This window comes from Garra rufa, chromosome 5 (genome assembly GCF_049309525.1).
Source record: "Garra rufa chromosome 5, GarRuf1.0, whole genome shotgun sequence".
NCBI lineage: Eukaryota > Metazoa > Chordata > Actinopteri > Cypriniformes > Cyprinidae > Garra > Garra rufa.
In genome coordinates, this window is record NC_133365.1 from 35,142,090 (window position 1) to 35,169,393 (window position 27,304).

Below are 27,304 nucleotides of genomic sequence, written 5' to 3' on the forward strand. Positions count from 1 at the left end.
CGTGCGGCCGCACAGAAGAAACTGACACTTCAGAGAAAGACACGATCAGGGAGACTGTGATTGATTGTGTGATTTGATGGAGAGATGAAAGGAGGAATCAAAAGGGTGCGAGATCTGAGAGTGTACGTGAACGGACACCTCAGCGGTGAGGCTCTTAAGTGGCATTAGTACTGAGATCACATGTAACTGGCAGCCGGTGAGGGGCCTGCTGGTGATGAAAGCTTTTCTCAGAGAACTCTCACCAGCAGTCTTGCATTCCCCGAGACCCATCTCAGCAGTCCTCAAGGGAGGCGGAGAAACACATGTCTAATTATTTATCATAGAAGGTTGAGTGTAAATAAAGAAAAACTACAACAAATTATTTGGGCATCACGCTTGTAAAAATATACGCAGTTCAAAACGCGAAGGTTGCGTGCAAGTTCAAAATCAAAATTTGTTTCTCTCGCTTTCTTTTTTCACATTTTAGACAAGTTGAGTCAAATGCTTAGTGTTAATATTTCTAGATTAAATGCAAAAGAAATGAAAGTAATTGAAAAAACAAGTCCTTACCCGTCGAACACAGTCTGGTTTTGATAGGCGTTGCTGAATCAACTGGCTCCAGAGGTCTTTGGGGATCTTCTATCAGATCAACATTAAAAAACAATTTAAAAAAAAGAGAGAGTAAATGTTTTATTCAAATTGAGTAATTAAGAAAAATGTGTCAACTTATTTAAATCTGATCTCATATATTGATATATTTTAATAATAACATTTTTGAAAACATTTGAAATTGTTATGCACCGATGGCTGACCAATCAAATAAAAATTTGACTCCTTATATTGTGTTGATTAGACTAACATCATATCATAAAATATACAACAAATCACAGAAAGTAAATATTAAAAATTACAACTTAATAATTAATAGTAATTTACTTAAAATAGCAAAATAACTGCTTTCTATTTGAATATTTTTTTAAATCTAATTTCTTCCTGTGATCAAAGCTAAATTTTCATCATTACTCCAGTCTTCTGAGTTACAAGATCCTTCAGAAATATTCTAATATGCTGATTTGCTGTTTAAGAAACATTTACTTTAATATTATTATTATTATCATCAATATTTAAAACAGTTTGAATATTTTTTTCAGGATTCTTTGATGAATAGAAAGATCCAAAGATCAGCATTTTTCTGAAATAAAAAGCTTTTGTAACATTATACACTACCATTTAAAAGCTTGGAGTCAGTATAATTATTTATTATTAAATTTTTTGGAAAGAAATTATAGAAATTAATACTTTTATTATCAAGGATGCTTTAAATTGATCAAAAGTGATGATAAAGACATTTATAATTTTACAAAAGATTTCTATTTCAGATAAATGCTGTTCTTCTGAACTTTCTATTAATCAAAGAAACTTAAAAAAAATCAGCTTCAACATAATAATAATTTTTAATAAAGTTTTTGAGCAGCAAATCTGAATATTAGAATGATTTCTGAAGAATCATGTGAATGGAGTAATTATGCAAAAAAATCAGCTTTGAAATCACAGGAATAAATTACATTTTAAAATATATTCAAATAGAAACTGTTATTTGAAATAGTAAAAATATTTCAAAATTTTACAGTTTTTGCTGTACTTTGGATCAAATAAAAGCTGGCTGGGTGAGCAGAAGAGACTTCTTTAAAAAACATTAAAAATCTTACTGTTCAAAAACTTTTGACTGTTAGTGTACCTGGGATATATCTGTTCTACAGCAAATGATTGTCCACTAAAAACAATCCAATTGTTATTAAACAAATACATTCAAATATGCTGTTGAATCTCTAATTATTTATGACATCCTCAGCTGCTTTCATCTCACTCTCCTTTGTGAATTTTGTGAAAATGATAATAATTGGAATCTTTTGGATCGTTCTATTTTAAACTCAAGGCCACGGCGAGTTTAAGTGAGAGGATAATTAGAATAATTAAACCATTGGGAGGCACTTTTCCTAAGCACATCTCTCTCTTTTCTTCTAATTCTATTCAACTCTCCTGATTTATCGACTAACTAGCCTGCATTGCATTTGCATGATCAGACTTCAGACAAAATCAGTTCTATGTCTTTACAATACCACAGAGACAGCAATTACCGGCATCCAGAGAGTGTAGCAAATGCTGACAACATTACCTTTCCTACTTATACATCTAAAATGAATATCATGATCAAGGCATTCCAGACTACTTTTCCTTGAAGATACTTTGCAATTAAGTAGTAACATGTTGTACACACAAGCTTCCCTATTCCCTCTTTTAGGCCTCCTGAAAAGGCAAAATTATTCATAACAATCTATAGCAAACGTTACAGAAGCATATGTGTTTTCAAAAGAAAGGACAAAGAACGAGAAACCCCACCTGTTTTTTGTCTTGGTACTGCTGTGCAGCTCTGCTTAGGTCACTGTCATCCTTCAAAACATCGCTAAAAGTTACGTGAATAGCCTGCGTGTGCTCACACAACTTTTTAGCCTGCGACAAGACAAAAGAGAAGCAACATGAATGAGAGAAATGAACATACTCTGAAACAGGTAAGGCTGTACAGATGACTGAAGCAGTATTGAGGCTTAACACTGTCACTATGACGAATATATGATTGAAATGTAATTCTGATTGACATGACAGGTGTATTTATAAATAAATGTCAAAAATGTAAAGTACCAAATTAAGGACAAAGAAACAAATACATGCAGTTATTTAGAGGAATCACAACACTAACAATGCTGGATGACATTTTAAAAGTCATAACCAAGATAATATAGACATAAACAAGTTTAAATGACAAAAAGTACTCAGTACTCAGTTTGGCACTTAAAATGATGCACTTACTATGGTTCTTTTCCCAGACGCTGGAGGACCCAACAATATGATTCTTGGCACTGGAATAAATATATTTGTTACTGATGCAAGGCAACATTACAGTTAATTCAGTCTAGTATGTATTTCTAGCTGATATCAAACAGGTTGCAGTTAGTATCATTCTATAAAGATGTTAAACTGCCTTTTATTCTGAACAATGTTAAATAATTTGGATATTTACAGCTCCTCCAACTTCACATTACTATTCTTATTTGATATTATGTACGACTACGCCATCGTGTGGTAAGAAATGTATTATTACAAGAATGTATTACCTTGATACTACCTAATTTAAAAAATCAATAAAACAAAATGAGGATTTATCAATTGTATAAATACAGAAAAAGGGACAAAATTAAATCTTACCATCAACGCTGTCCCTTTTCAGGAAGTTAATCAGGTACTGAATGGGGTCCTCTGGTTTGTCCACCATCAAATTTCTCACTAGTGTCTGCAAATGTATCATTTATTTGATTAAAATTGTCTTAAAAATCATGACCTTTTTAAACAGTGTCTAGTCAACTGTCTATACCTGGACCAGGTGAAATATGTCATGTTTCTCTGCATAAATGCCCATCTCAGGTGGGATTCTAAGGGGCCGGACATTCGCATCCATCATTGCAGTAAACCACACGACAGAGAGCTCACCTAACACTTGGAAATCTGTAAATAACTGTAAAAATGTCAATTAGCTCACAAAAAGAGAACTTCAAATCAATTAAAATAGTCTAAACGTGTACAAAGCGGGAAAAGGCACTTGAACTCGTGTAAACTGAAGGAAGATGTTTCTGAGGCAAGGACAAGACGTGTTTTAGTCAGTACAAAATGCCAGTAAACAAACTAAGTTTTCGGATTTAACGTTACCCTTCAAACAGAACAAATAAAGAAATTAACGTTACATTGGTTTTCAGATGCAGCATTGACTTGCAAGCTGACAGCCTTTTACTCTTTGCTTTAACAAAAGGGAAATTTGAGGAATGTAACGGAAACCACGTAGTTACTTGATTAAAAAGGTTAATATGAAAAAAATATATTTAATGTTACCTTGGCTTGAAACGTTGTTGTTAGTTTGCTGTGCGCATGCGTTTGTTACTGTATGTTGCCATTGGTAACTTGGTCAGCCAGTCATTACAATCACCGCCACCAGAGGGCGCACGAGTATCATACTCTTGTTGCTGAGCAACGCTAATTCAATGAAACAGAAAGAAACAGTAGACTGCAGGAATTTAATATGCCGTTGTAATACGTACTAATACAGGTAAGTTCGAATACAGGTGAATATGCTAATTGTTATCATGTTATGACCTTATGTTACCTTATGTTCATCTTTCTAATCAAATACCATTTTCTTAAGTCGAAATGTACCACAATAAGTTTTTTTCAAGCTGTAGTCTTTAACTTTACATCATATCACTAAACAGTATAACGTTAATTGTTACTCTGCACTTTAACATTGCTCTGTCCATTTTAAACAGGTAAATACTTAAACTGAGATGACTGACGTCAGAGAGCAGCTACTTTCCATTGAGCAGAAGTATAAACGTTTCAAAGAGCAACAGTTTATATTTATAACGGCTCTTGAGCGCTCGAGGGAGCATGCCAGGGACAAAACTGAGCCTGTCTCCACCGTGACACAGGTGATGATTTATTCACAGTTTCCAAAGTAATTACACGTTACAGTATTATGGTGAAAAATTCTTATAATTACACTACCGTTCAAATAGTTATGGCATATATGGCAGGCCGTTTTAGCCTAAAACGTTCCCAGCGTTACTCGTCATCACTGTATTTTTGCTAGCAACAATTCAACTAGAGAGCTTTACAATTAAATTATTAGTAAAAATTACAATTAGAGAGCTCTCTAATTCAATTATTACTAGCAATAATTCCTACAGAGCTTTCTAATTCAGTTCACACTAGTAACATTTTTACTAGTTATATTCCACTGAGTTTCATTAATTTTTACATAGCTCTACAATTGCATTTTACTAGTTACAATTACAATTAGAAGGCTCTCTAGTCAAATTTATAAACTATGATTAAAATATCCAAAAACCACTAGAACAATGTTATATATTTTGCTGACTTGTGTACTTGCGCTGCGTTCACGCTATCTTGTAATTACTCATGGCTTTTCTTGTTGTTGGATTCAGAAGTAGCGCCTATGTAGTGCCAAAATTAACCTGGCAGCGCTTGTGTGGTACAACTGTCACTGGTCCAAGTCATAACTCTCAGAACATTTTGTCTTTACAAGTTGTAATTACAAGTCTAGGAGCATGTGAGGGCTTTGGTGTTGATAGTGTTGCCATAGAAACACATGACTCATAATAGAATGTCCCGTATTGTCATATCAGAATTACAACATGGCGTGAATGCAGCATTACATTATCCCAAATGTTTCCAAGAATGTTGAGAAATGAGCAATTTTAACTAGTGACATGGACCATGTCCTCCTTGCGTTGCCTGCCCATGATGTCATACACCCTCGATTTTCCAGTTTTGTTTTGTACAAAACATGGAAACCCCAAAGACACTTTAATATGTTATGCATTTTATTAGACAGATGGCTAATGCACAGAGTAGCATTATAACATTATATAGCATTACAACTTTCAACACACTCAGATGTATCTAGTATGAAATAACAGCAATGCTTTCTAATTGTTATTTGTAACTAGTAAAAATGTAATTAGAGAGCATTCTAACTGACATTGTTGCTAGTAAGGGTTTATTTGTAGAGCTTTCTAATTAAATTAGAATAAAAATGGCATTACAATGAGTAATGGCTGGGAATATTTTAAGCTAAAATTGCTTGCCATAGTAGGATTTTTTTGGAAAAATGTCTCTTATGCTCAATAGAGCTGCTTTTATTTGATGAAAAATACAGTAAACAGTAATGTAATATTATTAAAATAACTTTTTAATTCATCCCTGGCTGTAAATTCCTGACAAGGCTCTATTTTCAGCAGCCATTTAGTCTTCCACATCACAAGATTCCTAATAAATCATTTTTAAATGCTAATATGGTGCTTAAGAAACATTTTGCATTATTAATGTAGAAGCAGCTATGTAATGTAGCTAAATACAAGCATTATTAAAAATATATGTGTACTTACAATCAGTTTCACATAATATTATTATTAGTTGCACTAAATGCAAACTAATAACCGTAACACTATGATCGTAAGTTAAATGACCTTATCAGTAAATAATGATGTTCCTCTATAGGTCCAACGGTACATGAACCACCACTGCAGCAATTCTACAGACAGACGCATCTTCTCGCTCTTCTTGGAAATTATTTCTGATCTTGACAGTGTTTTAAAACATCTGGAGTCTTTGCTGTCCAGCAGAAACACTTCCAATGAGGGCCTGAATACTTGCAGGGAGCTCCTCAGCCCAAACAACAACATCAGTCAGCTAAGAGCACAGTTAAGTGACAGGGAAAATAAATTGCAATATTTATTTACATTTATATTTAAATTATTCAGCATAAGGATGCTATAGTCTTTTTTGTTCATTGATCGCATGGTAACAATCCTGACTCAAAGAGTCAGAATAGCTTACTTACTATTTTTCCTATTTCACAGCTACCCACACAATGAGATCAACCGGCTGAGCTGTGATGAAGCAAGAAATTTCTATGGTGGGATTGTGAGTGTGATTCCACTGGCTCTAGACCTCCTCACCACCTACAGCAGAGGAGGTGCTGCTCAACGTGTCACTCCAACAGCTATAGAAACCTCACAAAACGTGGAGACGGTTGCAGACCTTGATAAAGACACCAGTAACAACCCGGGTAGATATAAAAAAGGCGCAGGTGGCTGGCATGCTGGAAAACCAGCCTGGAAGCCACCGGGAAATACAAGGAGATAAAACACTTCTTCTTGAGTTGTCACACAAAGTATTAGACAACTGCTATTTGAAAATGGATGACAATGACAAAAAATATGCAAAACATATATATTTTTATTTTTTGTTGATCTTAGCAAGTAGGAGAACACAAATCTGGTTTCTCAAATTCAAAATAGAGTCTCTGGTTACCTGTTACACCCATCACTGTCTGATTGTACCATAGTTCAGATAACTCAACAAACGACTTCAGGTGGCAGACAGGCTTCCTACTTTTTTCAGTAAGGCATTTCGTGAAACAACAAAATGTTTGACAGGGCTTTTGGTATAAAAACAAAGCAAAGTCTGAGCGACAGGGAAACAAAGCACAAGCTGTGAGATCACACTCGTGGTGAACTGTGATAAGAACAGTCAGAACAGAAAGAAAAACAGCAGTGATTTCCATAGATTTCAATTCTCATTGTAAACTCTCCGAGCCATTTCCCCAGCTGGCAGGCCGAAGCCAGAATTTTATTTTCTTCGCAACAGCACTTCACATATTCCAACTATATCCCGCACTGAAAACAAACCCCCGGGGCAAGTTTTTTAGAAAGAGACAAGTATATTGCTCTGCTAAGGTTCAGCAATCTGAATTAAAACGAAAAGTGCTTTTACTTCAGCCAGCTGCAGCCCATTATATGAAGCCTTTTCTCCGCAGATGGGGTCTGACCTGTGTAAGACAGAAATGAAAGAACATAATAGAGGGACATAAGCCTTCTGGCTTATAGCGAGCAGCTTCCTTTCAGAGTTTAGTGTGTCAAAGTATTGCAGTGGCCGCTATTAACACGAGAGCATTCACCCGTCAGACACATCTTAGACCACGAAGATATTCTCGTTTCACAACGGCTCTCAACTGGACAAATGACCTATAGGAGCCTGGCTTGTGTTCTGTAAGGCTCTGACGGTCCTGCAAAGCAGCAATCTAAATCGGTTTATTTTTTCCCATCATCACTCATACCTTCGAGCTGGCATGAAGTGTTAGCTAAGAAGTATTGCACTGGTGACTGGGCGCTACAATCCCAGTGGAGAACTTAATGCATAAAAATAAAATCTATTACTAGAAACACAACACAAGACTTGCTTATTCTATAGGCGAAGCGCACAAACCACTGCTACGGCTCGCCTCAGCAATGAAATGTGATTTCTTTTTCTACTTTCCCCTATTTCACATAGCTTCTTTTTTTGTTTTTCACATTTTTATCAGACTGACTGGTTGGTTGGCAGGATCTATTTACAGTGATCACACTCCGTATTGTGCAATTTCGGAGTCATATCAGCGGAAATGAACAAAGCTCGTTGCAGCGACTCAAGGGGGCATTTTGTGCGGCCAAATTAGGGAGGATTGGAAACCGAACGGTACTATTACAAGAGCAAATACAGTGTTTAAGTCAATACATTTGCTGAAAAGTACAGTGAGGCCCGAATAACATCCAACCACCACGCAATATAATCACCACATTCGCTCACTAAATGGCGACTATAAAAAACGAAACAAAAATATACTGAATTACAATGAATTCGTGTTAGACGTGAAGCTTTTTTGAAGACAAGATATTCTCTTGCCATTGTGGTGACTGCATGGCAACTGCCAAGCAACAACCTTTTTCTTTTTTTGGCGTTTTGTAGTAGAGCTTTTAAAATGAACTAAAACTTTGCAAACCACTCTAACAAAAAGAGCAGTGCATTCTAATACTGGGTCCAAAATGATCTCTTCTAACTGCGGGCAATCATGTCAGCAGTGTACAATCAATGCTCATGGTGGGTCTCATTGTAGTCCATGATCCTCAGATCCTGCTGCCTCCTCCGGTGAATGTTATACGCCCGGGGTCTGTCCATGGGCTGCAGGTCAGCCTGCTCAGTAGCCTCTTCAAACTCCACGGTTTCTGTGGGGTCTGTGATTGGCTCAACCTTAAGATCCTTAGAGAGGCAGGTGAAGGTAGTTGGCTCACCCTCGTAGTGGCTCTCGCTTTTATTTCGGAACATCTCTCTGGCTCTCTTACCCAAAAAGCTTCCTGTACTGGGGTAAGAGCCAACAGCCAGCGGGGAGTTGCAGGGGAGGGCGGGAAATGAACGGGTTAGGGCGGAAAGATCTTCTTCCTGACTGCCATTAATGAGTGCTGTGGGTGTTGGAGGAGACCCGGCAGATATTACACCATTGACACACACGTGCATGCCTTCCTCTTTTTTCATTGGGTCGGCTGATAAAGACTGAGCAGATGGGCCTGTGCTGTTGCCATTTGGCCTGAAACACAAACGGAAATAGAATCTGCTACACTTTCAACAACCCATCATTTTTCGATCTTGTATTTTGCGCTGTAAATTCTAGAATGCATTACAGAACACACTGTTTGTATTTGTGGAGGAGAAACATGTGCATGACAATATGGAACACACCTCTGGTTGGTGGGACTGCTAGGCTCGGAAGTGGGCTCTGCTGGTGATTTAGTGTTTAGGTTTTTGAGCTCTATCTGGCTATAGAGCTCTATCTGGCTATAGAGCTCCAGTAGCTCAGATTGTAATGCCTGAGTGATGTGCTTCTGGGCCAGATACCTGTTCTCTGAAGCCTGCAGCTGCTCCCTACAGGAAACAAACAAACAAAAGAAACTGATTAAATTAGCAAATCTTACAGCAAAATGCTGTTGAAGAGATAAACAGAACTTGATCCATATTCTACAGATCAGTACAGCATCACTTTATGAGATCTATCATTTGCACCACCAGCAAATACAGTTCAGGTCAAAAGTTTACATGCACCTTGCAGAATCTGCAAAATCTTAATTATTTTACCAAAATAGGAGAGATCATACAAAATGCATATTATTTTTTACTTAGTACTGACCTGAATAAGATATTTCACATTAAAGTCCACCAGAAAAACAAGAGTTGAATTTATAAAAATTACCCTGTTTAAAAGTTTACATACGCTTGATTCCTTATACTGTGTTGTTACCTGAATGATACACAGCTGTTTTTTTTGTTTAGTGATATTTGTTCATGAGTCCCTTGTTTGTTCTGAACAGTTAAACTGCCTGCTGTTCTTCAAACAAATCTTTTAGGTCCCACAAATACTTTGGTTTTTCAGCATTTTTGTGTATTTGAACCCTTTTCAACAATGACTGTATTCTTTTAAGACCCATCTTTTCACACTGAGGACAACTGAGGGACTCATATGCAACAATTACAGAAGGTTCAAATGCTCACTAATGCTCCAGAGCGAAAAACAATGCATTAAGAACAGAATGAAGATGTGTACATATTTCTTATTTTGCCTAAATTTTCATTTTTTGTTTTTTATTTAGTACTGTCCTTTAGAAGCTACAGGAGATACATGTTTCCCAGAAGACAAAATAAGTTCAATTTTCCCTGATCTTCAAGCTGAAAAAGTTTTCACCCCTGGCTCTTAATGCATTGTTTTTTGTTTTTTACTTCTGAAGCATTGTGAGCATTTGACCCTTCTGTAATAGTTGCATATGACTCCCTCAGTGCGAAAAAAAATGGTTCAAATACACAAAAATGCTAAAAAAAAAAATAAAAAAAAAATAAAAAAATAAGAATTTGTGGAACCTGAAGTATTTTTCTGAAGGACAGTGAGCAGTTTAACTGTTCACAACAAACAGAGGACTCATTAACAACTATCACTAAACAAGAAAAAACAGATGTTGATCATTCAGGTATTAAGAATTAAGTGTATATAAACTTTTGAACAGGGTAATTTTTATAAAGTCAGCTATTATTTTCTCTTGTGGACTATATGTAAACATATTTTATGTGAAATATCTTATTCAGGTCAGTACTTCATAAATCATGCATTTTGTATGATCCCTCTTATTTTAGTAACAATTAACATTTTTTCAGATTCTGCAAAGTATATGTAAACCTTTGACTTAAACTGTATATAATGCTAAATATATTAAAACAGTTGGGTTATATAAAAAAAATTGGGCTCAAATGGAAAATGCAGGAGGTTCACGAGTTGTTACATAATAATTAAATCATAAAAATGTTAAATTAAAATGAGCATTAATTGATTTAAAAATAAACAAAATCAAACTAAAATAATCTTTTATTTCTTTGCCGGCATTAAACTTTTGTCAGAGACCCATGAACATGCAAATGCATTGAATTATTGAAATATTAAAATAAAATCTCAGGGGGTTCAAGTAAATATTTTAAGTCAAAGGTGTTCAGCTGGCAAAAAGTTCTGAAAAGCCTGTAATATAATATAATATAATATAATACAAAATGTTTGGACAGAGAAATAAGACTCGGGAGCAAACCAGTATCAGAAAATGAATTTAAACTTTCAACAACACAATAAAGAGGTAAGCTCATACGTGGACTGGCTTTTGACATTCTCCAGCAGTTTCTTTTGCTCTCGGATGACTTGCTCTTTCTTAGTGAGTTGGGTCTCCAGATCTGTGATGCGCTGTTGGGCAGCTTCAAGTCTCTGACTCTGCTGAAGAGAGCTCTGCTTCAAACGCTCAGCCTCACGCAGTGAAGATGCCTGCAGCATATTCAGTTCCTAACAGTAACAAAAATGATCCAAGTCAACTATCAACATATTATTCTGGTATAAGATTTATTCACATTAGTCACTATTTCATAGAGTGCTTGGTTTTACACAATGATGCGAGTCATAAGTCATCAGTAGTTAATAATCATTGCCTACCTTGCTAGCCTCTGGCCCCAAGCGGTCGATTTCCTCCACACATAACTTGTTGGCTTCACCCAAAAGTAGCAGCTGCTTGTTGAGGAAAGCCATCTGTTGCTCCATGTTTTCACTATTATTCAGCTGAGGTTGGACAAATCAAAATTAAACAATAATTTGTCCTTCTACAATTTCGGTTTCAAATTATTCGTACAGTGTGATAGTGTTTTATGTAACATGTCTTTGTCATAAGTCTTACCTTGATGGACAGCTGGCTAAGCATGTGTCCCATATTACACACTTTGTTATTGGCTTTCTGGAGCTCCGCCTCCATTTCTCCAACCTTCTTCTGATTCTCTTGCAAATCACTCTGTATATGATGCCACATAAAACATAAGTATTTAACACAGACACCTTCTCTTCTACATTCCAGCAACAGAGTGGCAAATGCTGACCATTTCTGTTACTGTATTGTGAGTGAATAAGAATAACCATTTCATTTTTAATGTTATATAGCCCTATGATCACCTTCAGCTCCTGCATCTTTGAGTAGTAGTCATTCCTCTCCTTCTTTAGCTGCTGGATTTGAGTCTGCAGTTGGTTGACAAGAGCATTTCTGTCTTCTTGTATATGCTTGGAGCGCCGCTGTTCCTCTTTCAGGCTTACCTGCACAGTCTGGATTTCAATGTCCTGAAGCTTGAGTTGGGTTTTCTGCCACACACACAACAACCACACAACAAATCAAGTAACTTACAAAAAACAACAACTTAAATAGTTAAACCTAAAAATGAAAATTAGCCCATGATTTACTCACCCTCAAGGCATGCTAGGTGTATATGGCTTTCTTCTTTCAGTCAAATCCAATCGGGGTTATATTAAAAATTGTCCTGAGCTGAGTTTCCCAAAAGCATTGTAAGTCTAAGTACACTGTAGTCCCATTGAAACCAATGGAGCTATTATCAACTTAGTCTTACAAGGCTTTTGGGAAAGGCAGCACTCTGCCATTACAAAGCTTGGAAGAGCCAGGACAATTTTTTGAGTAAATCATGGGGTTTTATTTGTGGGTGAACTAAAAGAATACCTCTTTGTTAAAAGAAGGCCTTTGTGTTAAAAGGCTCCTTCTTAATAAAGGCCTCCTGAAGTGAATCGTTGTGTTAGAGTAAGAAAAATATTCATATTTAAAACTTATATTAACCATAATCTCTAGCTTCCGCTTACTATCACATGTGCGTTGGACAGAGATGTAAGGTAGGCTATGATAAGAAGTGACGAACACGGAAGCACAAAACACATCCTTAATTTAGAGTACAAAATTTGCCAAGAAACATTTCAGAGAAGTTTAATACAAGCCAAGAGGAGATGGGTTTTCCTTTGCTACACAAAGGAAACTTTGCTTCCTTTGCTCCTGTAAACAAAACATGGTTCTCATGAGACCAGCATATTCTCACCAGAGCTTACACTACACCTATGTCCGACATCATCTGCTGGAATGTCACTCTCTCATGAACATGCGTACGACAGTTAAAGGTTGTATCAGCGATTTTTCGGCACTACCAACCTTTCCACAGATAAACAAACAGTGTTCCAACCAATCAGCGTCAGGGGTTTGGTGTTGTGGACTTTCCTACTGGTGCACCCCTGACGCTGATTGGTTGGAACACTGTTTGTTTATCTGTGGAAAGGTTGGTAGTGCCGATTGTTTTTTTGGCATATCTCGGACCCTAGGCTGACCAGAGAGACGCGGTTTTTTCACAGACAATTTATGGGGCAGGCAGCGAGCGGATCGTGAAGAAAGCTCAGCTGAATTTGACACTTTATGTTTCAGGCTAGAAATCGCTGATACAACCTTTAAAGATTACGGTTTATAGAGTTGTAAATTTTGTCACATTCTTTACTTGCACAATAAAAAAAAGGATATTCTTCTTACACAAATGCATTGATTCGCTTTAGGAGGCTTTATTAAACCCACCTGAGCCATTTATAGCACTTTTTTATGATGGAGGAATCCCCTTTATAGGACTCCAAAATCTCAACAATGTAAAGCTTGGAAAAGCCAAATCATTTTTTAATACAACTATTTGTCTGAAAGAAAATAGTCATATACATCTAGGATTGACAGTTTTGGGTGAACTATCCCTTAAAGCCTGACTTTTGAGGGGTTTTGACAGGTTAATGTCATCAGTCATCCAAGACCTGAACATTTCTTGCACTGACTTTCAAAATTCCTTTAGAATGGATTTGGTCAATGTAATACATGGAGCTGAAAGTACTATTGTTAATTAGGTGGTTAAAGTGTGATCAAACTAAAATATTTAATGATTGTGCAAAGAACGGGACATGCGCAGAACTTAATGACTGACAAGCTTTTCAATTATACGCATAATTTTGGATAATTCTTCTAGTTTCATTTACAGTATTACCATGGAGTTGTTTTGCTCTTCCAGTGCGGTTGTGTTGACGATACGTCCGAACAGACGGCGGTTGCGAAGTGCATGTTGTTCTCTCTTATGTCTCTCATACAGAAGCTGGCTATGCAGCAACAGTAACTGACTGCGTAACATCCCCAGCTCATCCGACGCTGCCGACACAGCACCTGGAATAATACATTGCAGTCAATTCAGATGCACCAGAACAGTGCTGTATTGTGTAATAATGATAAAAAAAAATCATAGAATTAAGGCTGCAGGATACTGGGGGAAAAAAACATGATAGTTTAAGGGAAATACAATAAAATAATACCAATAAAGCAACATGTAATTTAAATAACACTAAACCATTTTACAATATCGCTTTTTTGACATACAGTATATACTACCAGTCAAAAGTTTCTGAACAGTAAGATTTTTAATGTTTTTTTAAGAAGTTTCTTCTGCTCACCAAGCCTGGTGAGCATATTCAATAGAAAACAGTTATTTTAAATAGTAAAAATATTAAAGTTTTTGTTGTACTTTGAACTAAAATGCAGGTTTGGTGCAGAAGAGACTTCTTAAAAAAATGGTAGTGTATCATGCAGCTCAACTGAGAATCTACAGGGATTCTGGTTATTCATCTGATCAGGACCAACACAATACAAGTACCTGAAAGAAAAAAGTATATAGAGGAAAGCGACAGGAAAAAGGGAAAAACAAACACAGGGCAGTTGCAGGAGAAAAGTTGGAGGACACAGTCGTCTTGAGCACGGAGAGCCTATGAATTAGTAAAATTACTAAATACCTTTTCCTTTATTGCTATGCTGTTTACCTCCAGAGTGTGTGTCTGATGATTGACTTTGAGAGGATAGAGTTCTGCAAAGGAACAAACAGACACTTCTGTCACATCTCCTCTATAACACTTTCAGCAGTCATATTAGACATAAGAAGTAGAGGTCGACCGATATTGGTTTTTACTGATACCGATAGCTAGGTTGGACCACACTGGCCGATACCGATTAATTAACCGATTTTTGAAAATAGATACTGAACGGCAACTAAAATACTGCTCTGCTAGTTTTAAAAAAGTAATAAACCATACTTTGTAAATTAATAAAAATATTAATTTTAATTATATATATTGATCATTAAAGTTATTTCACAGTTCATTAATGTTAAGAAAATAACACCCTAATAACAAGGAACAATTCTATTCTACAGCTTTCATCAATCTTAGTTGATGTTACAAATGGGCTCATTGTAAAGTGTTATTTCATATTAACAGTAGGGATGGGAATCTTTACATTTTAACAATATGTAAAATTGCAGTTTCTATGCTTTTTGTTTATATTTGGAATCTCTGTATGTTAGTACTGCCTTATTAAAATTAAGATTCAATTTAATTACGATTTTCAATAACAACTAAATATAACCATGCATCACATTCTCAGTTTTCAATATTACTGCACGTGGCTACATTTTCATATACATTTTATATAATTTATTTTGAGCAAAATTTACTTAATTTTTTTATTATATAAGCAGGCTACTTTTAAACCAATTACTTATTTAAAATAAGTGTTCTTGAAGTATCCAAAAGTTAACAGACAATAGTTATTTTTTCCTTTCGTTTGATTATTACTGATGAGATCATAGACATTGGCTGCTGTAACAGGCTGCATTCAAGAGAATGCACAGATCTATTTCGATATATCAGACGCCCTGCTCTGAAAACATAACTGACTGTGTGTACATCAGTTTCGTATAAAAGTATTCAAAATGGCAAGTGCATTTAACCTCATCTGCAATCCAGCTTTTTAGGACGAACAAACACAAATTGCAAGTGAAAGTCTGTCAGCGCGCGAGTTTTGTGCATCTAATATACTGCATTACAAACGGTAGAAATGAAGGCACATGTAAAGTAAAAAAACTGCGGGTGGAAGCACGCACTGTCAAGCAATGCACACGAGTCTCACAGTGCAAATTCTGTGCAATGAAGCCAGCCGCGTTTCAGGCGCTCACGCGTGCCATATGCGGGGAAAAACACAAGCTCCTTGAAGAGAGGGTTGCGATGCATTGGATGCAGCGCTGCGTTGCGCGGACAACTCGCAGGTATCTAACACACACAGGATGGATGCGTCGTGTAGTTCAAGCAGAAATCTAAAACAGTTTATTTAATCGCCAAATGGGCAAATGTTTACTTCAAGAATGATCAAAAAAGCGGCAAAGATTAGTTTAAACAACAGATCAAACGGAAAGAGAAAGTACGATCTATATTGTTGTAGCCATTTAAGAAAGTGTGTTATCTGTTTTACATTTATGTTTAAATATTATATGTTTGTGTTTTGTTTCAGTTTAATCTGTTAATTACGAAAGAAGTGTGTGTAATTTGTAAATGTCATAAAGGACGTGGTATGAATTGGACGGTAATAAGCCGGGAGAATTGGAGAGGGTCAGACACAATTGTTGACCACTTCCACCTTTTTATTTGTGGAAAATCCCTTTTTAAACGAATTTCGTTTTGTATAATTTTTATCTTAATTTTGAATACATATTTTTGTTGATCAGTTATTAAAATCAAGTAAGAACAAGGCAAATTGCATTGTGAAATAAAGTGCATAACAAGATGCAAACCTACCATGCTTCGGCGGCCTGAAGAAAAGGCTAAAACATAAAGTCTGTATGCTTCATATAGAGCTATAATTTATTAGAGCTACAGAAATACGAATTTATCACTTAAATGCACAATCTTCCAGCAGGGTCAAGCCTTTATAAACATTAACAACAATTTGGGACAGATTCTGTAGGCTGAATGAACACGGTTTGCTTTCTCACATCAAGTCTTTAAATCTGCAATTTTGCTGGCTACGAATATGACCAACTGGATATAAATCAATGCAAATATATGGTAACAATCCTGACATTTAATAGGGATGCACCGATACGAATCGGCCGATAATGCTTGCGCGTTTTGTCAGTAAAGCCGGTTCTGTAATCAGCGGTAAATGCCATCAGGTGCGTGATTTCACGTTGAGCCGTATATACTACACACAGCCGTTGTTTACCTATGAGCTGCGCAAATCAATGTTCATTATCAGTGTGAATGTGCACAGCTCGTCAGTGAACAACGGCTGTGTGTAGTATATAAGGCTCAACGTGAAATCACGCACCTGATGGCATTTACCGCTGATTACAGAACCGGCTTTACTGACAAAACGCTCAAGTGATCGGCCGATAAGGATCGGTGCATCCCTAACATTTAACATTGGTGTCTGACTTAACCTCTCATACTCTATGACAGCGGAGCGGAGCGTGAGCCGCTTCAGCAAAGAACGCAATCCGAAAAAACTATGGGCATGGATTTTTGCCAATAACCGATAGTTCAGCCAATCAACTATCGGTGCAGATTAATCGGCAAAACCAATACATCGGTCGACCTCTAATAAGAAGAACAGAATATACCTCTTCAGCACTTTCTCATGGGTTTCATGGCCCTGCTGAATAACACGGTCCAACACTTCCAGAGGGGAGGTGGCAGAAAGATCCTCCCCTTCTAGCTCCTCTCTGTGCCCGCTTTCTTCCTCAGCCCTCCGGATTGCCTCTGCAGTCTTCCTCTCCAAAAACAGAGATGCCACTTTGGGCAGAGCAAGGTCAAACAATGGCTCATACGGCATGGACTCCTTCGTCAGGTCAGACAGAGAACATTTACTGCTCTTCCCGTTCTCGATGGGGGTGAAAGCGGGCCAGAGAAACCAGGTTTGCTGCTCTCCTCCTTTGGCAGATAATTCAACCCTGTCGGGAGTGGACACTAAATTCTGCTCATGGCTGGGGTGAGATGAGAGGAGGGTGTCTAAGGAGCCGGAAAATGAGGAATCCATGCCCGGCCTTGTTCCAAAATCCAGTTTCCCATGGGTCAGACTCAAAATTTCCTCATTGATGGTATCTTGAAAGAAAACATTGGAGAAATTTTTTAAAATAGACGCATGATTAAACACTTTTAATCTGTGGGATGCATCGTTTTGAATGATGTCACTGCTCTCACCATCTTCTCTCTCTCCATCTGTCCTTTTGACAATGTCAGAGAGCTGTGCCAACGATACCGGAGTCTTGGCATCACTTGCGCCTCCTAAAAGTAGCCAAAGTAAAGCATATTAATCCTGTGTCAGTTGCTAAATGAAATGAGACTTCATAAATCTCAGCAGATATTCTCACCGTTGTTATTAATACTTCTAGGTGTGACTTTCCTCAGCTCTTTGCCCGACTGAATCACCTGAATAGTTTTAGACAGAATTGCATTTTCAAAACACGCTCACAGAATATTTATCAGGATACGTTTAATAAGTAATGAAGCAAATGCTTTATACGTCCATGTACCTTAGCCTGAGTACTGCTGGTGTTTTGGGCAGGCTGCCCTATTTCCTCTGAGAGTGATGGGAGAGGAGATGACCCTGAGGGCGTGGAGGGAGATAGGGGCCATTTTCCATCCCCTGTAACAAAAATAACCCCTGAAGCCATCTGAGGGACCAAACAAACAAACAGAATCTTTTTGCATTCTATACCAGAATGCACTTGGCTGACCTGAAATGCTGGGGATCCGTCCTGAGAGGTGGGAGGCACTATGTGAGATGTCAGACACTGTGGTGGGGGACATTCCTCTAGAGCTGGGAGGGGTCGTCATCCCACACATTGAGGAAGGACTCCACATCTCCTCCTTTGTTCCTGAGGAGTTCATCCCATCACTCTATCGATGAACCAAACATAAATTCATTGAGTTAGGGGTCACAGACATGCTAATCCAAATTTAGACGGCTGCTCTGATTTTCGGAATAATTTGGATAATGGAAATACTTTAGTATAGGGACCAATTCTCACTATTAACTAGTTGTTTATTAGCATGTCTATAACATATTGGCTGTTTATTAGTACTTATAAAGTATATTCTGCATGACCATATTCTACATCCCTGATCCTACCTAATACCTAGTTCATCCAAAAATGAAAATTCTGTTATTAATTATTCACCCTCATGTCGTTCCAAACCCGTAAGACCTTCATTCATTTTCAAAACACAAATTAAGATATTTTTGAGCTTTCTGACCCTCTACAGACAGCAAGGGTTCTACAACAGTCAAGGAACTGAAACGCAGTAAAGACATCATTAAAATGGTCCATGTGATATCAGTGGTTCAACAGTAATTTTACAAAGCTATGAGAATACTTTTTGTGCAAAGAAAACAAAAATAACATGATATTCTCCATAATAGCGCTAGGGTGATGTGGAGAAGAATTGTTTAATAATCGTTTTCTTTGTGCACAAAAAGTATTATTGTAACTTCATAAAATTATGGTTGAACCACTGATGTCACACAGACTATTTTAACAATGTACTTACTACTTTTCTGTGCCTTGATTGTGGTATGACCCTTACTGGAGGGTCAGAAAGCTCTCAGATTTATCTTAAATATCTTCATTTGTGTTCTGAAGATGAACAAAGGTCTTACAGGTTTGGAGGGTGACTAATTAATGACAGAATTTAATTTTTTGTGTCCTGTCCCTTTAACAACTTTCTTATTAACTATTAATAAGCAGCAAATTAGGAGTTTAAGGCAAAATATGTATTTATGGTTATACCAGCAATAGACATGATAAAATTTATATTTCAGTTATTTGTCACATATTTAGGGCTGAAACAATTCCTTGAGTAACTCAAAAAAAATAAAAGGCTAAATATGTGCCTTGAGGCTTCATTTAGTCTATTTACTGTAACTACACACAAAACACTGTTTCCCCACAGACCAATATTACTGACAAACAACCCGATAAACACTGGACATATTTAAGACTGTAAATCACATTGGTGGTTAGTTATGATGTTCCTACGTTAGCTATGTTTTGTGAAAGACTAAGTGCCCTTCATGTTAATTGTCTCATTCTCTCTCTCTGTGACACACACAGAGACACACTCCCCATATAGTTATTCATAAATATACCACAGAAAGAAAGTTAGGTAATATCACACGAAGAGTGCTAGTTTTCACCTCTAAAAATCAGCATGATTACAAATGTGATACTGATTTTATGCAACATTTCAATAAACATGAAGTTAATATTAAGAGACTTATGTTTTAGAAACCATATTGCCTGTTTTTGCTCTATTTAGCAAAAAAAAAAAAAAAAAAAAATCATTCCAAATACAGCCACAGCACTGTTTTGCAACTCTATGCAACATGACGGTGTTTCATTCCTGAATGAATCAACCATTTAAATGATTGGGCTCAACAGCAATGACTCACTTAACAGTGACTTGCTGTCACCTACTAACTGTTTTAATTTTAATTTTAAAGTTTCTTTTAATTTTTAAAACAATTGTAAATATCAGTATTTAATGTTTTAATGTTTAAAATAACAAAATACTATTTATGCATTTGTAACTGCAGGTTTAATGCATTCATGTCCCTCTGAGCTGAATTAAACAGTGTTAAATAGGCCTACATCTAAATGCAGCTTCTGTGCTTCCTCTGCAGTGCAAAAATGAATTTACTTAATTCTGATTTCATTTGTTTGGTAACAGCCCAAATGTCTTATTATTCTGACATGATGCATTTTTATTGTCTCTTTTCTTTCTCTTTCTTATAAAAAGTCTCAGAGGGGAAACAACCTTGACTGCAAATAATGTTTTGAAAAAAAAATTAAAGTAAATAAAAAGTGTTCAGTCGGAGTCACTGCTGTCTCCGGCTTTATAAAGGTGAAAAGGCCCATAAAATGTAAAAATCAATTTAAACTTATTGTAAAAGATTATTTCTATCACTGCTGTGTACTGACCAGCACACAGAATATAAAGGAATATATCAAAAACAAGTTTTACACACACATATACGTAGAGACTATGAATGGACTCTTGTTCTTGTTGCAAGTTAGCTTCCTGTACACTGATTTTGCCTCTTATAAAGGCCACAAAGCGTTCCAAGAACACAGTGAAGGCAAAAGGATTATGTCATGTTTGAGCTCTAGTTAGGCAGAAACTTGAAAGTTAAGTTGCACACAGAGCAACATAAATGCAATATTTTGGTATTCTTGATTTTATTAGTACTATTTTGATTTATGCCTTAGTTTTAGTTTGTACTGTTTACCTTTTATAAATTAATGTACAATTGCTATTATATTTCTTGATTTATGCCTTAGTTTTAGGTTGTAATGTTTACCTTTTTTAAAGTAATGTGAATATTTATTGATATATTTGTATTTGCATATTGTAAACTGGCAATTAAATGCATTAAATGGGTTTAGTTTTCAGTTAAAATATATATGTGATTTCAGCAATAAATCATTCATTTTTCTAAAAAGGAAACAAATTAGTTGTTTTATTTTAAGAGAACTATCTTATTTTTTGTGTATATTTAGTATTGCTCTTTAATAGCTTCTTATCCAATTACTTGATGGAATAATCAGTTAAATACTCGATTACTAAAATAATTGATAGCTGTAGCCCTACTTGTATTTAAAGTCTTTGTGCTCATTTTATTACTGACTGTTTACTTGTTGTCATTAGGCTTGAGAATTTTTACATTTTACGCTACTTTAGTTACTAGTGTTAATTTCGTCAGACGAGACGAGACGAAATATGTTCGTCAACGACCTTTTTTTTCATGACTAAGACGAGACGATGACAAGACTGCATCACTGTCCAAAAACGCTGACTAAGACTAAATTAACATGCATTATTGTTGACGAAAAAAGACTAGACGAAAATGTTTTGCATAAAATAAAAACTAAGATAAAATCTCTCTTCATTTTCGTCTACAATCGTCTCTGCTTTTTCATCAGCTGTTACGGCTTTAAAATATTCAAACTGCGCTTTGACGCGCTGGCTGGCGCTGAGCCAGAGACGGACGAGCTCTGCTGTTGTCATATAATCACAACTATGCAGTGTTTTTAACCACATAACGCTTATTTTAGGTTTCAGACATTTAAATACACATAAGTACTAGTAAAAGGAGACATTTAGAGTTTGTAAAATACACACATCGGTCTATGGAAGCAGCAAATAACAATCTATTCAAATATAATTTGCCGATGTGTTTTATTCATATCACATACACATAGGCTTAGTAACTAAAAAGTTCACTCTATTCCTCTTCTAGTTCACCAGCCACTTACTTGCATGTATTTTGGGAGAAACGGATGAATGTATATGTGCTGTAAATACGGCTGACAGGACTCTCTGAGTCTGAACGGCAGCGCGAACAAACATGGCCGCGCTGATCTGGATCGTACAGATTACGATCCAGATCATTTATATAGGGTTTTAAACGACGAAACATACTAATTCACACATATTTGTGAATCGGAATATTAGATAGTTCATGGCATGGTAAGCAAGTGTGTGAGTATTCTGGATAAAAAAGGAAAAACGAAATAAAAGCGATCTATCTGTCATACAGTGTTATTGTGTCTGTGTTGTGTCATGTGACAAGCTTGATGCGTCGCCATGGAAACAATAAGGAGGAACGTTCTAAAATAACGGTCGCTTAAAAAAAACTCACTCTCAGGGGTCCGCTAGAATATTTTAAACTCACCACTGAAAGGGTGTCTCCTAATTCAGAAATTGAAAACCAGACACGTTTAACATTTGCATTCAACAAAAATCATTCAACAAGTGTATTTTGTCAGGTAATTATGACATTTAACCAATGTTTGAGATATGTGAAACACTTTTTTTTACTGAAATGTGTATCAGTAATAAACTCAGTAATAATGTGTTATTTTAAAAAAAGACTACAATTTTTTGACTAAACCTAGACTAAAATATATTGAGTTCTTTTTTGACTAAAACTAGACTAAAATTAAAAGACTTTTAGTCGACTAAAACTTGACTAAGATACCTTGAGTTTTCTTTTGACTAAAACTAGACTAAAATGACGAGACTTTTAGTCGACTAAAACTTGACTAACAAAAAAAGATATGTGAATGACTAAATATGACTAAAACTAACAAGGACATTTGGCACAAGACTAAGACTAAGACTAAATTAAAAATAGGTGACGAAATTAACACTATTAGTTACTGTACATTGTCAGAAAATAAAATTACTCAATTTTGGTCATTTCACCCACTTATTTGATGGATTCTTACCTGATGATTGGGGGTCTGTGCGCTGGAACCTGAGTCTTGGGTTACAGTGAGATAAGGTAATGACAGAGAAAGAGACTGACGAACAACGGCCATTTGTGTGACAGATGTGGCTTCTGTTAGGAGAAAAAGATTCACAATGAGAACTCAATGCTTAAACCTTAATGTTATGAAGCTACAAGAATACTTTTTGAGCGCAAAGAAAACAAAAAGGTTTTAGATTTAGTCTTAGTCTTTTGGACTAAAATGCTTATTAGTTTTAGTCAAATTTTAGTCACTTCTATATGTGTTAGTTTTAGTTCAATTTTAGTCAACGAAAAGTCATAAAGGTTTTAGTCTAGTTTTAGTCAAAAAAAGGGGAAAAATTAGTCTTTTAACAAATTAATGTAGGTCAGTAAGTATTTTGCTGTTGGGTAGTGTCACTTATAAGTTGTGAAAATAGCAGCTCTATAGTTCAACACATTGTGAGCTTCCGGATCGACTATTTTCACCAATAATTACAATAATGAAGGAATGGTTTTAGACATAAAAGACATATATTTGAAATGCACTCATAGGTCCTCGCGCCGTTTGCAACCACCCTGTGTGCAAACTCCCGCCATCATGGTTAATCGTCTGTCTGTCTGAGTGACAACAATGTGACATGTTGAGCACATTGTGCGCTGCACGCCAGGTGATGGGCGTAACCAAACAAGGATAGAATGCTAAAACGGCTTGCCATACTAGTATGGCAAAGAGTATTTAATGCTAAAACGGCTTGCCATAGCGGCAGATACTTTTTAGGTTTTAATTGGCATGCACAATAAGCAGAAATGTTGTGCATTTTAAACGTCTGCCGGACCACCCACTAACATTTTCGTCTATTCTCGTCTCGTCAACGAAAACTCACACACGTCTCGTCATGTTTTAGTCATCAAAGAGCCATTTTTATCTCGTCATCGTCTCGTTATCGTCATGAAAAAAAGTGGCGTCAACGAAATGATTTTGTCATCGTTGACGAAAATAACACTGCTTTTTACCATGGATGCTGAGCTCTGAGCATGAACGACTATGGTCTACAGGACGCCGTGGTATGTGATCTGACAGAGAGGAATATCCTTCTTCAGACGATGCCTCTTTAGAATCCAGTGAAATTTTGGCACATTCAATCACAATATCATGAGGCTCAAATCTCTTCCATCTACACACAAAAAAACAGTTAAGTATGTAAAATCATGTTCACTGGATCATGTTATGATATAACAGAAATCATAATAATTCATTGTACATACCTAATTGGATCAACCTCATAGTCTTTGGTTCCAGTGATGAGCTCAGGATGTATCCGTACATACTCTAACATGGGCTGATATAAAAGGAGGAAATTGCAGAGCAGGTGTTAAAAGAGTAATAATATTTTTGCCACTTATATGGAGTGACAATTCTTAAAATGGCATGGCATGAAAGATAAAATCTCACCTTAACCACTTCCTCAAATGTGTCAACATTTTCTTTCATACTGTAGTGGGCACGCAAGTAAGAAATGAAATTACAGGGATACATGCCATATAGACGATGAAAAAGCGAGTATACGCTGGCATGTAGATGGACTGCAAACACTCCGTGAGCATGACCTAAAAGACACATTCATATAATGAGCACCTTTAGATTAGCTTTAGATTTAGATAGCACTTCCAAGAACTGAAGCTTAAAACACCATTTCATTTACAAAAGACAAATATTTGCAGTGCTCATGCCTGAGTACCTGGGTGACGTTGGTTCCAGGCAGCAAGCCTTCCAAAGATATCAAAGTACTCGCACAGAAGTTGTTTGTTGGTTTGAGGAATCATGGGAAGCAGAGCAATCAACACCAGCACACCAGTTATGAGAACTACAACATCAGAGTCAGTCTGGAAGTAAAAATGGAAAAATAAAAATTCAGAAGTTTAAAAAAAAAAAAAAACTTATTCAGCAAGGATGGATTAAATGTATTAAAAATTACAGTAAAAACATTATTGAGGGTACAAAAGATTTCTATTCCAAATAAATACTGTTCTTTTAAACTTTCTATAAAAAAACCCCAGCAAAATTATTTTCCAGATTGACAATAACAACATCAGCATAGTAGAATGACTTCTAAAACAATCAATTGGATGAATACTAATTGAATGGACATTTTAAAACATTAATATAGAAAACGGTCATTTTCAAACTGTAATATTATTTCATAATATTACTGTTTATAAAAAGTTAAACATAAGAGACTTAAAAATCAATTTAAAAATCTAAAAACTTTTGAAGGATAGTTTATGTAGACATACATACATACATATGCACCTATATATAGACTCCCGCTCAAAAGTTTGGGATCAGTAAGACTTGTAATGTTTTTTAAAGAAGTCTCTTATGCTGATCAAGGCTGCATTTATTTGATAAAAAAAAACTGAAATATTGCAAAATGTTATTACAATATAAAATAATGGTTTTTATTTTAATAAAAAAATAGTAATTTTAGTAATTTAAAATATAATTTATTCTTGTGAAGCAAAGCTGAATTTTAACTCCAGTCCAATTACCAATGTTAGAAACAGTTGTGTGGCCAAATATTTTTTTTGGAACCTGTGATTTCTTTTTTTAGGATTCTTTGATGAATAGCAAGTTAAAAAGAACAGCATTTATTCAAAATATATTTTTTTCTAACAATGTAAATCTATTCAATGACTTTTTTATTATTTTAACACATCCTTGGTGAATAAAAGTATTAATTTCTTAAAAAAAAAAAAAAAAAAAAAAAAAATCGCTGACCGCAAACTTTTGAACGGTAGTGTATATTGTTTTTTTTTTTTAAATAAACGTTCTTTTTAACCTTTTATTGATCAAAAAATTATTTAAAAAAAAGAAGTATCACAGGTTCCAAAAAAATATTAAGCAGCACAACTGTTTTCAGCATCGATAATAAATCAGCATATTAGAATGCTTTCTGAGGATCATGTGACGCTGAAGACTGGAGTAATGATGCTGAAAACTTAGCTTTTTATCACAGGAATAAGTAACATTTTAAAATATATTCACATAGAAAACAGTTGTTTCAAATTAATATAATATTTCACAATATTATTTTTTTCATGTATTTTTGGTCAAATAAATGCAACTTTGATGAGCATAAGGAACGTCTTTAAAAACCATTAAAAATCATACTGATTCCAAAATTTTGAGCAGCAGTGTATGTATACAAGACAATTTAGGGACAAAAAGAGGGCGAATAAACGACAATCTTAATTTTTGATGTTATATTCCTTTAAAAAACTTCCACTGTAGAATTCCATTTCTCAGTTTTCTCAAGTCAGAACAAACTGCATGCAAGTCATTATCCAAGCTCAAAGTCCCATTTGTAACCCCATCACACTTGACTGGCTTTAGATTTTTGGTACCTTGAGGCATTTGAGCAGCGAGGCAAGCAAAGGGAAGCGAGCGATCTTGTGGATCCATGGTGGCTGCTTGCGAACAATATGGCCAAGGAGGGTGATGGTGGAGAGACGGCAGCTCTGCTTGCCCATGCATTCATTCATCTTATCTAAAAGATACTACAAAGAAATATATCCAGATGAGGCTGTTATTCATTAATCAGTGAAGTTCTGAAATCCATGATGAATCAATCACTATTCACCAGTGTTTTTACCTTATCATGGGGCTCCCTGACAGAAGACAGGATGTCCACAGCTTGAGATGAGCTTGTCTCCTGGAAATACTCCACAAGGCTATTCAGCAACATGGTCCCTTTATCTACGAGTTAAAAAATGACTATGATCTATTGATGCCAGCAACATGTTACACGCATATCAAGCAGTACAAGTTCAAACACAGGTTGGACAATACATAATGGTATTATTTTCTCAATTTGACCAATGTACTTGAGAAATTATGTAAACACAAGAGCCGACTAACCTGCGCTGAGTGTTTCCTGCAGCAGGTTTTTGACCTGCTCCAGCTCTTGTAGGTCAGTGGAGCCCAGAAGAGGGACGAGGTCGAACACATTTGGCTGGTCTTTGGCCATAGCTGTGCAGGACAGTGGGCAGGACTGATGCCTTTGTCACAGCATAAACCGATGCCCTGTGGTGTCAGCATGGGGTGTGTATGCATGAACTAGTGACAAAAATTACAAAAAAGAAAAAAAAAAGCAATAATGTTACTAAAGTCAACTTGCTACTAAAAAACATTGGTTGAGTCTAGCAAGGTGCCTACATAGACAGTGTTTTGGACAAGTGTACTTTGAGTCCGCAGGTCAAAGCTTGGAACTACAACTAAAATACTGCACTAACAAAAAGTACCAAAGTGTACCAGTACTATATTAATACCTTATTTTATATATAAT

At 36.0% G+C, this 27,304-nt stretch overlaps 3 protein-coding genes across 4 annotated transcripts in view; 1 reads left to right on the forward strand and 2 right to left on the reverse strand.

The window, feature by feature from the left end:
* The window catches only part of ak8 (adenylate kinase 8), a 30,680-nt gene extending 27,187 nt beyond the window's left edge, over positions 1-3,493 (reverse strand). The window contains exons 1-5 of the mRNA XM_073841298.1: positions 3,410-3,493; positions 3,244-3,328; positions 2,848-2,897; positions 2,380-2,490; positions 550-618 (exon numbers count right to left, since the gene is read on the reverse strand). Coding sequence (XP_073697399.1) covers positions 550-618; positions 2,380-2,490; positions 2,848-2,897; positions 3,244-3,328; positions 3,410-3,493 — 399 coding nt within the window. The remainder of the gene's footprint in view (positions 1-549; positions 619-2,379; positions 2,491-2,847; positions 2,898-3,243; positions 3,329-3,409) is intronic.
* An 877-nt stretch (positions 3,494-4,370) lies between these two features.
* Positions 4,371-6,753, forward strand: spaca9 (sperm acrosome associated 9). Its single transcript, XM_073839456.1, has 3 exons — positions 4,371-4,514; positions 6,106-6,308; positions 6,468-6,753. Exons 1-3 carry the CDS (start codon positions 4,371-4,373, stop codon positions 6,751-6,753), a joined length of 633 nt encoding a protein of 210 aa, XP_073695557.1.
* A 75-nt stretch (positions 6,754-6,828) lies between these two features.
* Positions 6,829-27,070, reverse strand: tsc1a (TSC complex subunit 1a). Of its 2 annotated transcripts, none has more exons than XM_073839908.1 (21): positions 26,878-27,070; positions 26,612-26,715; positions 26,364-26,516; positions 24,698-24,842; positions 24,412-24,566; positions 24,225-24,298; positions 23,973-24,133; positions 22,957-23,069; positions 18,403-18,565; positions 18,199-18,311; positions 18,037-18,094; positions 17,867-17,950; positions 17,287-17,767; positions 14,657-14,700; positions 13,837-14,009; positions 11,945-12,127; positions 11,676-11,786; positions 11,438-11,560; positions 11,103-11,290; positions 9,163-9,345; positions 6,829-9,010 (listed from the first exon to the last, which is right to left on the reverse strand). In XM_073839908.1, the coding sequence occupies exons 1-21, from the start codon at positions 26,984-26,986 to the stop codon at positions 8,515-8,517; spliced, it is 3,414 nt and encodes a 1,137-aa protein (XP_073696009.1). In that variant the 5' UTR covers positions 26,987-27,070; the 3' UTR covers positions 6,829-8,514. The 2 variants fall into 2 exon arrangements, with proteins under 2 accessions (XP_073696009.1, XP_073696008.1); XM_073839907.1 differs by having other exon boundaries at positions 14,630-14,700.
* Positions 27,071-27,304: the final 234 nt, after the last annotated feature.